The sequence below is a fragment of the Takifugu flavidus genome, chromosome 18, assembly GCF_003711565.1.
Source record: "Takifugu flavidus isolate HTHZ2018 chromosome 18, ASM371156v2, whole genome shotgun sequence".
In the NCBI taxonomy this organism is placed as follows: domain Eukaryota; kingdom Metazoa; phylum Chordata; class Actinopteri; order Tetraodontiformes; family Tetraodontidae; genus Takifugu; species Takifugu flavidus.
In genome coordinates this window covers 11,753,747-11,770,487 of record NC_079537.1, presented here as the reverse complement: position 1 = coordinate 11,770,487, position 16,741 = coordinate 11,753,747, and the positions used below count along the sequence as shown (strand labels likewise).

The 16,741-nt window shown below is 50.3% G+C and overlaps 1 protein-coding gene and 1 long non-coding RNA gene across 6 annotated transcripts; one reads left to right on the top strand and one right to left on the bottom strand.

Annotated features, from left to right (window-relative positions):
* Window positions 1-1,966: 1,966 nt before the first annotated feature.
* med25 (mediator complex subunit 25) lies at window positions 1,967-13,594 on the bottom strand. Of its 5 annotated transcripts, none has more exons than XM_057014719.1 (20): window positions 13,447-13,594; window positions 12,732-12,881; window positions 12,597-12,642; window positions 12,408-12,532; window positions 12,240-12,338; window positions 11,475-11,595; window positions 11,239-11,395; window positions 10,813-10,913; window positions 10,605-10,680; window positions 9,752-10,008; window positions 8,696-8,776; window positions 6,341-6,426; window positions 6,198-6,255; window positions 6,008-6,115; window positions 5,472-5,654; window positions 4,296-4,412; window positions 4,043-4,114; window positions 3,677-3,844; window positions 3,480-3,600; window positions 1,967-3,161 (listed from the first exon to the last, which is right to left on the bottom strand). In XM_057014719.1, the coding sequence occupies exons 2-20, from the start codon at window positions 12,875-12,877 to the stop codon at window positions 3,061-3,063; spliced, it is 2,223 nt and encodes a 740-aa protein (XP_056870699.1). In that variant the 5' UTR covers window positions 12,878-12,881; window positions 13,447-13,594; the 3' UTR covers window positions 1,967-3,060. The 5 variants fall into 5 exon arrangements, with proteins under 5 accessions (XP_056870699.1, XP_056870701.1, XP_056870700.1 ...); XM_057014721.1 differs by having other exon boundaries at window positions 3,480-3,597; XM_057014720.1 differs by having other exon boundaries at window positions 4,296-4,409.
* An 864-nt stretch (window positions 13,595-14,458) lies between these two features.
* Window positions 14,459-15,309, top strand: LOC130514819 (uncharacterized). The gene is made up of 2 exons (XR_008947068.1): window positions 14,459-14,768; window positions 14,914-15,309. It is a non-coding gene; the product is annotated as an uncharacterized LOC130514819 (long non-coding RNA).
* The last annotated feature ends 1,432 nt before the right edge of the window (window positions 15,310-16,741 follow it).

Sequence of the window (16,741 nt, the reverse complement as noted above, 5' to 3'; positions counted from 1 at the left end):
CACGCGCCTCGAGCCGCGTCACGTGCTGCGGCCGGGCTCGTGGCCGGATGATCGAATGAACAAATGCGTAATTATGATCAGATCGACCCTGACAGGAGCGCGGCGCCTTTCTCCGCACGTCTGCGCGCGCTCGTCGTCCATACGGTGGTTTAATTCCCACAATATGACGCTGCTGGTGTTTCCAGGCTGTTACAGGGAACATTCGCTGCTTGACCGGTTCCCTTGGCAACGCTCAAAGCCGGGAACGAGTCCCACCTGTACGCACAGCTCTGCCGCGCGCATAATCGCATGTATGTACATGCAGGGGCGCGCGCAGCTCTATTGATTCGGCAGATGAGGAGGATTTCTTTAGGGGGGGGGGGCGTGTTTGTTTTGTTGAATACAAATTTGTTTTTTAAAGGCTGTGAGAAATTCCGGGATCGATCCGAGATGAGTTTAGCCCAGACTGGGGGGGGGGGTGTTACGTAATTACAGGAGGGGGGGTTAAGGTTAGGGTGAGGCTGCGGGTCTGATCAGGGTTCAGCCGACAGTCAGCTCGGGGAGATGTGGGGGGGGGGGGGGAGAGAATATGTGATGGGTGATTAGTGCTGGATGGAAGTTTCTATATCGGGGGATCGCTGCGAGACACGTGCTCGCCACACGCACGCGCGCCTCCGCTCCAGCTCTGATCTCTCTCACACTCGCGCAGCTGATATTGCAACAGGGTCTCCTACCTGTTTCTGGCCTTTCTCGCACATCTGCCCCCCCCCCCCCCCAAACACACACACACTCCGCAGTGAGAGTGTGATGCAGCGCCCCCTCCCCTGTAATTCCAACAACACCCCCCCCTCCCTGATTTTGCATTGCGTCGCTCCCTCCCTCCCTCCATTAAATTTCCAGTCACACAACAGTGCAGTGGATATCCCTCCCTCTCCTCTCTCCCCCCCCCTCTCCTACACACACACACACACACACACACACACACACACACACACACACACACACACACCTCAGCAGTATGTGGAGGTGTTGTCGTCCCAGATCTCTTCATATTGACGTTCCCTCCTTCACTTTGAACCTCTCACTGCTGTCTTCACCCCCAGTTGCCCCCCCCAGCTCATTATTTAACAACAGCTCCCAGTTTTCTCCTCCCCCCCCCCCCCCAGCGTGCAGAGCTCCGTCAGGCCTTTGACTGATTGAGTGGACCCCGCAGGCTGATGAAGGAATAAAGATGGAGCGATGGAGGATTAGAGCTCGTCTCGACACTCGGGAATCTTCCACGATGGAGGATTCTGAATCAACAAGATTAAAGAAAGTCAGAAATATTTAATCCAGTATTTCGTTCTGTTGTCTGGAGGAGCCCCCCCACAGCTACTTCCTGTCCAAGCACTCGCGTTCTGGAGACGTCTTCATTCCCCCGGAACCTCCATCGCTCCGGACTCCAGAAAATGGGAAAAAACGGGATTAAAGCCGCTCGCGCTTTGAAGTTTTGAAGGTAAATGAAGGAAAGATGAAAGGAAAATGGAGTCTCATCAAAGGAAACTCCCCACAGAGGCTACGTCCGGAGACATTTAGGATTCGGAATCATCCTTTTTGTCCCGATTAACCTTCCATAATAAATCAAAGTTGGTGCTCTCATGATGGAACTGTTAGAATTTTCCTTCCATGAGGGGTTTGAGGCGTTTACTGGTCACTCCTGTCAGCATTAATATGAAAGTGATGATTTGATCGTTCACACTAATGTGACGAGCGTCATCGTGTCTCTGCTGGGACGACTCCTGGCAGTCCATCCGAGGACACGCTTTTAATCTTTTCTGCATTTTAATTCCAAATTTCTCTGATTTATTTTGCCGTTTGAGATGAAACATCAAAGACAGAGGAGCTGCGACTCCAGAACGGGCGTTTCGACGCGACGGCCGACGTCAGAAATGCCAATTTTAACCTTTTACAGTAAAGGATCCCGATGGAATAAGGGACCGAGAGGGGATCGATTTGCTCCAACTTCCTGTTTTATTTTGAAAGTCCAGCAGCCAACGCTAAAGCGGCCGACTGGGATCTGGGAAAAAAGGCCGACCGCAGGTCAAAGGAGGAAAGGTGACATTTTCAGATGGAAAATAAGTGCAAAAGGAGGTTTTTCTGGGGCCGGGACATCACTCCTGGTCCTGCAGACACACTGGAGCCCTTATGAGCTCTGGCAGCTGCTAATAGCTGGACAGAGTGATGGTGGCAGGAAGATGGAGATGGAGGGAGCGGCGAGGGCGGCGCGGCGCTCCGAGGGCCGGCCGGTGATTAAAGGCTGCGTGAGCAGCAGCCACTGAGGGACCAGTGTCTGTCTGAGTCCATGAGAGAAGCGGCGGCGAGGAAAAAGCTCAGAAACAAGAACCCACTGTCACGGTATCTTAGCAACCGTCTCTGTCTCCCAGGTGACAGGGACTGACATCACTTCCTGTCCGTGTGTAAAACAAAGCAGGAAAAAAAAAAAAAACCCAGACGCGTGCGGCGGATGCGCGACGTTGAGCTCGCGTGGTCGCACCAGCTCTGCACCTGCCGTGCACGTACGTGCACGCCGCACGGAGGGGGGCCGCCGGCGTGCGCGCGGCGTGCGCATGCGGCCAGCCTGATTGTAACCGGTGCCAGAGGAAGCGGAGCCAACTGACGCCATCTGGTAGAACTACTTGGCACCTTGGCTGATCTGTGGTTCCGCAACATATTGGAGTCGTTAAAATTAACACGGCGACACCGGTCGGCGAAAAAGACAGTCGGCCGCTGTGACCGCGGCGGTTTCCGCCCGTCGCTCACCTCAGGAGGTCACGCCGCGTCCACTCTCCACAACTCAGGTTTATTTTTACCTTTATAAGACAAGTTTTTTTTCCTTTTTCATAATTAGAATAAAAAAGAAACGACAATAAAAGTCCTAAAAAAAAAAAAAAAGAAAGAAAGTCGAACGCCGTCCGACGGGTTCCCCGTTGTGTCCCCACGCGGTGGGCGTGGTTAAATGTGTCCGTAACAAAGCGAGGTGGCGGCGCCTCCACAGCAGGGAGGGGGCCGCAGAGGCGACAGAAAACCTCCCACGTTGTCCCGTCAGATGAGGTCCATGAGGATTTCGTCCTCCATGACGCTGGAGACCTGGGGCATCCCGCCCTGCGGCACGGCGCCTCGCTGACCCGACATCAGGATCTGACCTACGCAGACGTGGGGGGACAGAGAGAGTTAGAGGGGAGTGGCCGCCAGCAGTTAACTCGTGATCTCAGGCTGCAGTTACGCCACTGGCCACTAGAGGGGAGCATTTTGATCTAAATTCACTCTGTCATGTGGGTTTGTCTTTGCTCCGCCCCTCTGAGACGAGCGTTGGCGGTTAAAAAAAAGCTGCTAATGGAGGTTGTTGTAAAGAAGTGGCTGTCGGACATCTGCGGCAGCTGTGCGGCGCTTCAGACGAGTTTCTAAGAGCTGCGCTGATTCTGAAATGTCAGCTCTGGCTCCTCAGACGGGGGTTTCCTGACCTCCCAAAGGCTGCCTCCACTGGCCCTGCATCTGAGCGCCGACTCCTGGCGTCGGGTGGACCATCTGCTGGCCCAAGCCCTGGTGGGGCATCATGCCCTGCATGTGGGCCACGCCGCCCTGCTGCACACGCACAAACAGGAAATGAGCATCTTCAGACCCGGCGTGCGGGAAAAACCGGACGTGCTTGGAGTCTTACCGGCTGCTGCTGGCTGAGGAGGAGGCTGCGCAGCTGCGGGTTGGCCCCCGGGTTGGAGAGGCGGAGGATGGACCCCTGAGGGGGCGCTTGTCCACTCTGTGCCACCTGATTGGGGGGGGCGCCAGCCTGCTGCTGTTGGTTTGTCGGCACGGCTGCTCTCATGGACATCTGAAGGAACCAAACTCTTGTCAAATCAAGATGTCAAGAACCCCCCCCCCCCCCCACTTAATCATGCACGTCGGCCGCATGCTTGAGGAAGAAGCGAGCCATGCTGACGGGGACGAGTCCACCTTTTTATGACTCTCAAACAGACCAAGGACAGAAAGAAGGGTTGAGCGGTGCCGAAGAGGCTCCTGCTGATCTCACCATGCTGCTCTGCCTCTGCTGCTCCTCCATCAGAGAGACCTGACTAACGGGGGGCATGCCCACCACCACAGGCTGCAGGACACAGGACAGACCAGAGAGGAGGTGCAGGTGTGAGGAGGAGGAGGAGGAAGGAGGAGAAGAAGAGAAGAAGCACACTGCCTCTGAGTGCTATCAATAACGCATGCATGAACAAGCCCGGGCGGAGTCAACAGGCAACAAGCGCAGACAGCACAGCACGTGGGGGGGGCCTTACCTGCTGCTGGACGTTGCCGTGGGACACGGGAATGGGACCGGGGGGTCTGTTCAGGAAGTTCTGGTTGGGCGCCACCTGACCCGGCTGCATGGGAGCCCCCGCAGCCCCCAACTGCTGCTGACAGAGTGAAAGAGCAGATGATGGATCTCTCTCTCTGGGCTCGTCCTGCAACACGTTTACGGTGCCCACAAACCTTTTTTACACCTCAAAAAATAAAAAGGTGTGGACATGTTCCCCACCGGGTGCTTCAGGAGAGGGAGACGGTGCGAGCAGCCCCGCCCCCCCGCCACAAACCGCTCCCGAGGTCAGTAACTCAAAGTGCACAGTTTTTGCCTTCGTCACCGGGGCAACGCCACCCCGGACGCGGTATTTTCTCCATGTAATGGCTGTTTACTGCGCCAACAGGTTGACGGCGGATCCAAATATTCCTCTTCGTGCTCGGCGAGCGCGCAGATGGGAAGCAAACACGGACGCAATCAAACACAAAAGCGGATTTAATGTCGAGCGTCACCTGCCGCTCGAGTGTTTAGAGTCTCAGCGCCGAACACAAACCGCGGCTCGATGAATGAAGCCATCAGCAAAGCAAAGACGGTAAAAAAAAAGAGTCAGCCAGTAAAAACGCAGCTGCCGTTTAAACGGGTGACGAGCGGGAGCGGCGCCCGCCTCCATCATCGGCGCCCCCGAACCCGAGCCTCTTATGTGAGGAAGAGACAGAAGCGGGTTTCAGAGACAGAGACAAGGTGTGACGGGACGTTTTCACGTGGTGCCGATGAAGCGGCGTTTGTAGCCAGCGGTGAACGCCGGTCTCCCCTCAACAGCGAGCGAGGGGCTCTCGTGATCATGTGACCGGCTGCACAGCCCAGGGCGACAAGTACAAAAGTACACGGAGGAGCGACGACGTTGTGAACGCTAGTTTGTGTATTTTGAAGGGAAAAACTTCTTTTTCTTCTTTTATTTTGGTGTTTGAATCACTGAGATAAAGGTTATTAGCGTTGTTGACTTAAGTAGCGGACGATAGCGTCGGGCGGCTACATTCTATAGCCCCGTTAGCCTGAGTGGGGCTATGAGGACACTGAGCCTGCTAAATGAGATGTCAGTAGGGGTGCACCTTGATGCTGTCAACGATGCCCCGCCCCCAATCCCAGGTGTTTCCCACGCCCCCCCGCCGCCACTCACCGCCGCCACTCTGTGCTGCTGGACCTGCTTGTGGTTGGTGATGACCTGCCGGATGCCGTTGACAAAGCCGCTCTGATCGTTGGGGATGAGGCCCATGAATATCTTCTTTTTGGAGGAGTAGAGCAGCATCAGCACTCGCACCTCGCAGGGCGACGTCGTGTGGGAGAAGTGCACGCAGCCGGCCTGGAGGGAGGGTCAAAGGTCACACAGGCACCTCGAGGAGGGACGTAAGTCAAGGATAAAGGGGAAATCGTCTCCAGGGCTACGTTTCTCCATCAAATTCGAACTTTTATAAATGGAAGGTAAACAATAATCATCTCTCCATCGTTGTCGGTCCAACTGAGGTAAATAAGGAATTCACTGGGCCTTTTAAAAATAACAAAGACTCATTACGCCAGAAGATGTTTGATATCTTCGGTCTGCTATAAAAAGCCTGGCTGAAACCCCCTCTAGAGTCTTTAGCGACACACTGCAGCACGTTGGGGCTAAATTTAGGACGGAGGCGAGACGGAGGGGGAAGGAAAACGTGCACTTACGAAACCGTTGGTCATGATGCGGTAGAGGCCTTTGAGCGACTCCATGTCTTTGTTGGTGAAGAGGAACTGAACCATTCGAGAGTTCCTGAACAAGTGACCTAAAGTGGTCTGCAACGAGAGGAGGTGGAGAGCTCTTACACGACACCCACACACAAGCGCCACACGTGCTGAGGTCGCGTCAAAGCCGCACCAGAAGCTGCTGTGGAATCAGCTGCATGATGAGCTTCTGCGGCCACTGGTCCGTGTTCCTGCCAGGGAGCGGAAAAAAAAACCCAGCGTTTAACGGAGAAGCTGCGCCGAAACGCGCCGGCAGCCTTTCCGAGGACTACTCACAGGTTCTCCCCCTGGTTCACGTGCACCTGACACGGCAGAGAGCGCGTCAGTTTGGTGTTGGAATCCATGGAGGAGGCTTTAGGCTTCTGGGGATTAACACAGAGGAGAGAGACAGGTAAAGCAGGTCTGCGGAACCTGGAGGAGCACGAGGAAAACTTGGCTTCTCCGGTTTCCTGCAGCAACGACGGAACACAGAGGGACCAGGGCAAAGCTGCCAGGAATCCCCTCGATTTGAGGCGAACGCTCGCTAAAGTTTGGCTACGCGTCGTTTAAAGTGATGTAAAGCTTCCCCGAGTCCCGTAACGGCGCCGCTTCATTTGATCTGGCCCGTCCCAGCGGGGGGGGGGGCTGAGATAAAACCTTCGGACAGCAGAGAAAACTGATCCTTCAGCATGCACGTGCGCCCGCGTCCCGCTTTGATTCCACCCAGAGGGAAAATTTGGTCGGCTAAAAGTGTAAATATGCAGCATCTCTGGACAGAATATCAAAGGGCTCTTATGAAATATTCAGGATGGCCGGCTCCTTACACACCTCCATCACCAGGGAACACACACACACACACACACACACACACACCGACTCTTTTTTCAGCACTTCCCTGACAGCACAGGTACGACATCAGGTGATTTTAACACCTGCGGCGATCTGAAAGTTCTGTCCTGTTTGTGATCGTGTCAGTGAAACGTGTGAGTGGCGGCCTCGGCGGCGTGCTCCTCCCCACCGCCAGCCCCTAATTATGCATTCAATTATCCACCTCGTGAGCCTGAACGTGGAGGTGCCAATTCCTCAAATCAAATCAAATCAAATCCCTCAACATTGATTAAAGGTCCAGTCTCGGATAAATCATCGCCGGCGCGCGTTTAATACGTAAAGTGGGTGAAGGCAAACATTTGAAAAGGTTGATGATATGGAGGAAATACTCACATTTTACGGTTCAGCAGCATTTAAAAACGGGAAAGAGCAACAGACATTTGTCTTTTTATTAAGTTTACACGCAGCAGCAGCAGCAACTCCAGACTTTAAATTTCATGCATGTCTACAAGAAACCCTGTAACACTTCTGATTCACGACTGGTCCCGGCCCGCTTTCATCTGGGGATAAAACCACTGAACGCGGTGGGGAGGCCCAGGGCATGCTGGGGGATTACATCTTCCAGCCGTCCTTGGAAAAGCACGGAAAAGACTGCGGGGAAGCGGGGAAGCGGGCAACCCCGCTCGCCCTCCTGACACCCTGACCCCAATCAGAACAGGCAATTAAGGGACGCGCGGCTGGATGGACTTTTAAAGACCTGCAGATAACCCCTTCCTTAAAACACGCCAAGAATAAAAGAAAGAGAAGAAGAAGTTTCCAAGCGCATCAATATGGCGACCCCGGCGGGAAGAGCTGAGCACTCATCTCCAGGCCATCGATAGCGGATCAATGAGCGATCAATCACATAAAAGTGGGGCCGACTGTGGCCTCTGCCTGCGAGTTATCGGCTCGGGCAGGAACAGACGCTGCTCAGACAGAGATGCTAACGAAGCTTTATGCTATCAGCAGAACTTCAGCCACATCAGGAAGCGTTTCTTCAAGCGGGTTTTTGGCCCGCGGCGCGACTCTCTCCAACGTTACGGATTAGTCCCCCGGGACACTCGCTTCCAGAGCCAAACGTGAAGGAGTGAGCTGGGCGAGGAAATTGCTGATTAAGAGCAATGATTCATAACTCTAAATGATCCATTTAGGATGTTTGTGGCTACAAAAGAGTGGAGGATCTCCGGAGGTTCCCCTCGCATCCTTCTCCATTTAAATGACTTCTAATTTTGACGAAGGAGGGAGGATGCAGCTGCGGTCGATGGAGCAGATTGATCCCGGTCTGTCCACCAAACACGGTGGCTCGCAGGTCTGGAGAGTGTCGCATAAAAGCCATTAACATCCATTTTCTCTGCTCAGCACCGCCACTGTAAGCTAAATCAATCCGACCTTGAGCTAAACAAATAGTAGTGTGGGCGGTAAAATGATGTGCAATTAATCAGAGCGTGGAAAAATCAATAAGACTTGATTAAGTCTTACCGCAGAGACAGTTCCAGGACAGCGGTGTTGATCATTTTACTCCAGATGTCTAATGAAATCTGAGCGACAGCTAGCATGAGAGCGCTTTACACGCTGCAGTTAGCTTGGCCTGCAGACGCTGCTGCCTCAACACACACCAACAGAGGCATTAATAAACACATCGACTCTGAAAGAAACATCCTGCGCAGCGTCTTATGCTAACTGGCTGAAGCCGAGGAAGCCCCGCTGATTAATGTGCCTCTCTGTGATGTGGAGAGGAAGCGAGGAGGCATTTAACACTCCGATGGAGCTATAAATGACTTTTACCTCCTGCCACTCCAGGACGCCGGTCCAGGCCACGATCTTGTTGGCCACTTGAGGCTGTCCTTGAGGTCCAGGAACGCCGGGCTGGTGGGGGAAAAAGAGGAGAGAAGGTCAGACAGTCAAGCAAGATCAGGACGCGGCATCAATAAATGAAGACGTGTGAGCTTTCGGGTCATAAAGATCCATTTCTTCTGCTTCTGATCCTGAAATTTCCAGACAAATGAATTAATTTTAGACGACGGCTGCAGTGAAATATAAACAGAATGTTAGACTGCGCTCATTTTTTTTTTTATCTTTGAATGGAATGCAGCCTGAGGAATATTTAATATTTAATGCGACTGAAAAACATTCCTACAGTCAGGTCAGAACCAGAACCATGTTTACCACGCTGTTACATCACCCCAGCACAGCAACACCCCCCCCCCCCCCCCCCGCTTTGAAGACTTTAATTGTTCAAGATCTAAAGGTGATGTTCTGGCTGAATCTTTCACAATGCACCATATTTTGCATCCGTTTGGGGAAATAAAAAATATGGATATTTACTCTCTGTTATAGCGGAAGCAACGTTAAAAGGAGGGTGAATAAAAAGCTAAAAAGTGCTTTGGCCGAGACGTGGCTGTGACTCCTGCTTCGTCTCTTTTATGTCATGTTTGCATGAATCTTGGCGCTGGGGCAGAATTGACTGGTTCAAACTTCTGCTGTGAGACAGGATAAAATAATGAAGACGTTTTATTTTGGAGAGAATCATCTGGCTTTGAGCCTCAGTGGCTGTAAGATTCAAAATTCATTTTGATCTCTGACTTTAGAGCCTTTTTCTCCAGCCTGTGTTGGTCTGTAAACTCCGCTTCAGGTGTCAGATTAAAGTTCTCCAGAGTCTGGAATATATATATTCTCTGGAATATATCAATAAGGTTTAAACATTGATACCGTTGGAGGAGTGAGACATCGACCCTTCAGCTGAAGAGCTGCGGCTACACAAGTTGACTGCGCTTTTTTATATTGATTCGATGTTCTCGATTCACAGTTTCTGTAAGAAAACCCACTTGATCTCTGACTTACCATGTTGGGCTGTGCAGGGGGAACGGCGGGTTGAGTGGGAACGGGCTGCTGCGGAGGCGGCGGCGGCGGCGGCGGCTGCTGACTGGGTACCGGCTGAGCTTGGGGGGGAACCGGCTGCTGCTGACTGGGGGGGATTTGAGGCTGCGGCATGATTTGCTGGTTTCCTGTGGTGACTGTTGAAATGTTGATCTTGACCGGGGGAGACGGGATGGCCGACTGGCTGGGGAACTGCGGGCCCTGACCGACCATTCCTGGGACTGAGGAAGAGGAAGGACAACGGGACGAGTATGACGTTGCTGCAGAGGCCAAATTTATGTTTGTGATTATCATTATTGTAAACTGAAACATTGACACGCTGTGATTAACAACACGGTGGTAAAAGATTGAAAAGGGCGAACACTTCAATGCGCCGTTAGCATTGCTGTAACCCACCAACCAGCGATGCTAACGTAGCCGCCATCTTACTCTCAGAGCTGTAACCTGCTAGCAGGCTAACGTCAGGAAGCTTTGAGCTCACCTGTGAACTTCACAAAGTCACGAAAAGTCGCTCGGACTCGCTTAATCATCTAAGAGAGTCCTTTCACACGTTTATTTCATCTCCGGGCTTTGTGGTGGTGGTGGTGATGAAACCATGAGCGAGAGCGATCCCACACTGGTTTCATCATCACAGCAGAGCCTGAATCTTAAACAGGAGCTACGGCCGCTCCCACATGTACCGGCTTTGTTTGGATTAGGAGCAGCTTCTGTAATCGAAAGTTCGAATCATCGTTCGTGATGAACGTTCTTTGTTTACAAAGATGTCAGTAAAAAAAGGGGCTTCAGTCATTGTAAGAGGAACTGGACTGTAACTCACAGCGGCTCTTCTGGATGGTGGCTGCCTCCACAGCCATCTGTGCAGCCACCTGAGCAGCAGTCATGGGGGGGGCATTCTGTCAGAAAGCAGATTAAAGCACGACAATGTGGGGGGGGGGGTTAGGTGAAGAACAGAAACACCACCGTCAGAATCCGAGCCAGAAACAAGCAGCAGGAATTATGCAGCCAGACAGCTGCTCAAACCGCACCTGATAAGAGTGAGCTGTGTTGATGGGTGGGGGGGGCTGTGAGGGAAGAGGCTGCGGAGGCACAACAGGTTTTATGGGTCCGGGGCCCCCACCTGAGGAAACTGAGGAAGATGCAGGGATGAGGTTACAGCCTTTACAGCTTACAGAGAATAAGCCGGTTTGATACACTCCAATATGTCTAATATGAATGATAATTAATCCTCTTCTAAACAAGGTATACGAGTGTCTCTGCACGTAGGGCCCCCCCTGGCAGCATCAGCCAGTATCACCACTCACTAATGCAGCTTTACTCTTAGTCTTCACGGGTCGGGCTAAAGTAACGAGATAATTCTATACATACATGTAACAGCCTATTGAAGGTCAGATTTTCTTATTTGTTGTAGCTCAGAAATATGGAAAATATTAAGGGGACACGTTTGATCTCACCAGGGAGCGAGATGCCTCTGACCAGGACCATGTGGAAAGGGTCTTGGCTGTAGTCTGGGTGGGATTCAACGGCACCCCCAACAGAAGACGCCCGCTCATACAAAGCCCTCAGGGCGGGCAGCTTCCGTGGAGCCACCACAGAAAAGTGAATTCCTCTCTGAGGAAGAAGAACGTTCAGGTGATTACGCGCAGGTCAGAGACGTCACCTGTGCGTGGTGGCAGGTGCATGAACTCACGTCTCGGATGATTTTGACCAGGTTGTCGGCCGTGCAGCCGGTGTAGCTGACGCTCTCCACAGCAGGGAGCAGGTACGGAGGAGAGTTGCACAACAACACACACACCTTGTGGGTCTGACCTCTGACCATGGTGGAAAGAAAGACAGGAAGAGCGAAGAAATCAAGCAAAACTTGCTCGGGCGACATTATCGATTGTGTGAGACATTAAACTAAACAGTGACCAGGATAATACATTTAAAAAATAGGGGTTTCAAAAGGACCTCAATATTGCTGCGTCTAAAGAATGCAACAAGCCGCTGTATTATTCTTTTAACTGATGTCTCAAAGTTGCAAAACATGATTAAATTTGGCCTTTGTGGGTCCAAATGGTGCATAACATCTAAATGTTCTTCAAATATTTGTCAACCCAGAGCCAAATCTCATGGACCGGTGAGTTTTGAGCAGGTCATCTGGAGCCTAACATGTTATAAATTAAACTGTTTAGCGTTTCCAACCTCATTAGCAACTGTTTCATAGCATGAAGTCAATACAAGTATTTTGATTTTGTAATTGTGATCCAGGGATGGAACTGCTAAAGACCTCCCTGTCAGTTACCAGAGTGAACGCAGCTGCTGTTAAAAATGTCACTGAGCAACATAAAGTTGTGAGTAATGACCACACAGTGACATTGGCCTCGTCATTACTGCCACTTCCTGCGATGGGCAGGTCTTGTATTTTTTGCCCGACGTCAATAACTTCTATGAAACTAAAAATAAAGAAAATTACATCTGTTCTCTCATCTTCTTAAAGTCATCAAAGAGCTGCAAGGCAACGGCGAGCCCCTCTGCGATCAGGCTACAGCTTTCTGCGCCACCTCCCATGAACCTGAGGGCAAAAACATCACAGTTTAATATCCGAACAGCATCGAATAAAGGAAGGAAGAAAAACATTTACTGGATGCTGTCGATCCAGGAGACAAACTCAAAGGCTGAGCTGGTTGGAGCGTGGCACTGGACGTACGACTCGGGAGCACAGTCCACCGTGTTGAAGACCACCAGACCATACTGCGTCCCTCCGTACTACACAGACACCCAAAATGAGCATATTGACAACTCTCAGGTGAACAACAACAGACGCACTTACATCTCCACCAAAATCAGTTTCTGCTGGAGGGCCTCCGTTGAAATATCTACAGAAAATGAAAAAAAGAAAGAAGAGGCAACAAAAACATGAACAAAGGAGGAAAATGGCGAAGAAGAGTCATTCTAAAGAACTTACTCAATAGCAGGAAGGATGTAATTTTTCCTCAGAGATTCAAAGTAGGGTCCAAGATTGGCGGTGCCTTCGATGACAAACACCACATCGGCCACCTGGTTGTTTCCAGGCTTGTTGGATGCTTCCATGAGTGCTGAGGCCGCCACCATCAACCTGACCGTTTCAGGAGAGCCAAAAAAGAGCACAAACATCACAGAAATGCCACTGAAGAGGGCTGTGCAAGGACACAAGCCTCATCTCAATACTGGCTCAATGAAGCGTCAAAAATAAGATGTCAATCAACATGCTAACACAGCCGCTGTGTAACAGTGATGCTCTTTTTATTTTCTGCACTAATCAAACACTTAAGTGATTGGTGTCGAGACAGGTTGGCCAGTTTTCCAGAGAAAAGGGGTGAAATCTAATCACGTAAAGGAAAAACAGAAAAACGCCTTCTGTAAATTTAGCATCCAATGTCCTCAATGAAATACTGTAGCAGCTAAAACAAGAACTTAAGCCTGAAACAAATTGATTTGTTGCGTTATAATATTCCAGTTCACAATGAGAAGTTATTCGACATTATGAATTAAATGAAAGCACAGGGAAAAACCAATGAACTACGTAGCTCCTAATTTAAAACGTCATTGCTAGCCGGCTAGCTAGCCTTAGCATCGCTGAGCCGTTTCACCACAAGAAGCAAGTTTATCTAATCTAAATATTCGAAGTGACGCAGACTTACGGTGTGAAATGGGGCCGACGGTCGAATTCTAGGTTGAAATCAAGACTCAGTAAACATAAAACAATAATTAACACAGAATGGTTTGTTGTATTTTCAACGGAAATGACGACACTTTTGACCCGCCGCGCTTTCCTTTTCTTCTTCTTCTTCGTCGCTTGTTATGAGACAGACAGAATGCTGCCCCCACAGACCAAAATGACAACAACATTAGGAATTTTATTACGAGTAGAATAACAATAAGAAGTAGAAGAAGAATGGATTGAAAATCTCAATAAATTTCTCTAGAAATCATCTTCAGTGCTCTTAAAGAAGGTCAGACAATTTAAAGGCTTGTGGGTGTTATTGCGAGAGATGACCAGAAGATGTCAGCAGATATCTAGTTTCTTCTTTAGAGAAACGTTTCGCGATTAAACTCGGATCACCAACAATCTATATACATACATAGATTACATACTACATATAAAAACATTGGTTTTAAATCTCCGAGTCGGTCTTTTTCCCCTGATATATGAAACGCTGAAATACTTGCAGATAAAAAAAAGGCAATCATACAGCAGCTATGTTCATGCTCACCTGCTGTCAGATGAGCACAGAGCACTAGCGGCCAAACATGGCTGGCAACAGGGTGCTGTCCTGTGTTTGTGGCTCCAACAATAGCATGTAGTCCCCTGTGGCACTGGCAGACAGTTTTCCAGGGTTTCAAAGCTCATCACATTCAAACCCTCCCACAGAAAAAACCAAAACGCTCCACTGTAATTTAACCTGAATTCTGGGGAGGCCAGCAAGCTCAGGACACTGCATCTAAAAGGGGAGGCGCTGTGAGCCCGAGGCCACCCTCCAGACAAACGTTGAAACCTTTCATGGGGCCTTTATTTATTTATTTATTTATGTATTTTCTGAGTGAGCAACGTGGCCAAATGAAACTGACAGAGCGGATTGTGTGTGCTCATGTGTGTGTTTGAGAATGTGCATGCGTAGGCACCCTTTTACTTTGCATCTCTGATGTGTTCTGCTGCTCTGAGGGAGGCGTACACTGGGTCTTTGAACTTGCACACTAGCAGTGCCAGCAGTTGCCAGGCAATTACAGACAGCCTGCTCTCACGCATGCCTTTCAAACAACAGACAGGCATTTGTCTTTGTTTGCATTTTCCGTTTTTATTTTTATTTTTTTGGTTTGGTCAGAGAGTGACGTAATAAAACATGAATGAGCAGGGCTGGAGGATGATGCGCGTCTGCGAGCTCCAGGTGGTGCAGCCGAATCCGTCTCCTGAATTGGGCACCCTGCTGGGACGCCGATGATGCAGATGGTTCCTTCACAACAGGTAATCAAAGATGCAATGATCTCCACGGCGATGGCCGAGCAGAGGAATCTGCGCTCGGACCAGAGCCTCCACGCCGGGATCGGCTGCTCATAAACATGCAGTTCTAATGGAATTTATCAGGTCTAATGTTCTCCTTCCACCACAGATGCTTCAGCTGCGGATCCTCGTTCCTCCTTCTTTCCTTTCCTCCCCTCTGTCAAGGTTTCCTCTTGCGTGCGTTGGCTGATTTCATTACGTTTGAAAGGTTCGGGCTAATATTTATAGAGTTGGGATGAAATGTTAAAAGCTGAATAATAGGCGGTGCCTTTTTTATTTTGCATTAAGACGCAGAAACAAACATTTGTTGTCAGGATGAATTTGTGTGCTAACGCTGAAAACATTTCCAAGCATGAATATTTCAGATGTTTTCAATATTCAGTTTCCAACAGTGTAACCATGTTCGGCTTGTCAGTCTTTTAATCATTTTCAGCGTAGTTCCTCACACCCTCGTCCAACATACAAGACATTTTCCTCAACAATTAAAGATTTTCTTTAAAAGAAATCAGTGATATAATTGCCAATATTAGCCTATAATTACCAGGAACCAAATTTATCTCCTCGCTAACGAGGGCAGAAATGCAACCAAATCTTCTTCCCGTCTCTAAAATACTGCCTCAAATGATTATCAAAGTGGGGAAATTACATGTCCAAAAGACGCATAAATTTACCAGCGACTGTAGCCCCCAGAGATGCAAAGTCATCCTGGAATTTTGGGAAAACGTGGCAGCCCCGAGAGGAAATGTCTCACAATTGCTACAGTTCACATTAGAGCCGGAACAAGATTGGACGAGGATTTATCGGCACCCAAGCAGCCGCACAGAGCTGGACCGAAGAGCAGAGTTGGACCGTTTGGGACCGTTTGGGACCGTTTGGGACCCGAGTAAATAAAGGAACCACGCGGTTACTCCAGCCGAGCAACGGCCTCCTGAATCCAGGGGTGTGATGCCTTCAGGTGCATTTGAGGAGCACCGGAAGGATCCGCAGAGAGCTTCAATGAGACAGTGATGAAGACTGAGGCCGAGAGGGCAGGAGCCACGCTAACTTCTACTTAACTTAGCGGAACCCTCCTATAAAACTGTCCCCTCTGCCCATGGGGTCGAGTCTTGTCTTATTGATCCCGAAGAAACCTTTCCATCACCACACATGCCAAACTCTCCGTGTGAGAAGGTGGCGTTGACGCGGTACATAAACAGGATGCTGTCCTGTCAGGAGCCGCGGAGCACGACGCCCGCCTTCATCTGCAACGATGCGAGGGAATTCATTATGGTTCTGCGTGATAATCAGACTTATTAGCGCTAAGAGCTAACGCCGCGCTGTCAGCTTACTACCGATAAACCCTTCCAGTGTGACACAGCTCTCACACCTCCCCCAGCCTCTTCTCCCTCTCTTCCTCTTTCGGCTCACTGAACTGGGTGAAATGTCTTTCCGACTAAATGATTTTTGTTTTGCACGGTGGGAACGTTGCCATGGAGACAGCCCCCCATTCTCCTCTCAACAGCATTAAAGCTGTGCTAACCAGCGTGTTGTCGTGTCTCTTTTTGAACTGTACTCTGCAGCCCTGATGATGCACGTCCACCACCTCCTCTCCCCATACATCCCCTTTTTGCCCTCCTCCTCCTCCTCACTGGCATTCTTCCTCCTCCTCCTTCATTTGTTTAATCCTCTCTCACTCTTCTGTCACTCCCCTGCACATCTGAGCCCCCCCCCCCCTCTCTCTCTCTCTGATACTGGTGTCTCTTCACCCTCAAGAAGCAATAATAACCACAAATAAGAGAGAGGGACGATCCGGGCACACGAGTGAAGGTGGAGGAGGGCGGCCTGCGCTTCCTTTCGCAACGATGAAGAATTCATTACAACGTGTCTGAATAATTACGCAGGATTGGAAGCAGAGCAGCCGGCTGCAGGAGCTCCTGCTGCCTCCGTCCAGGTAGATG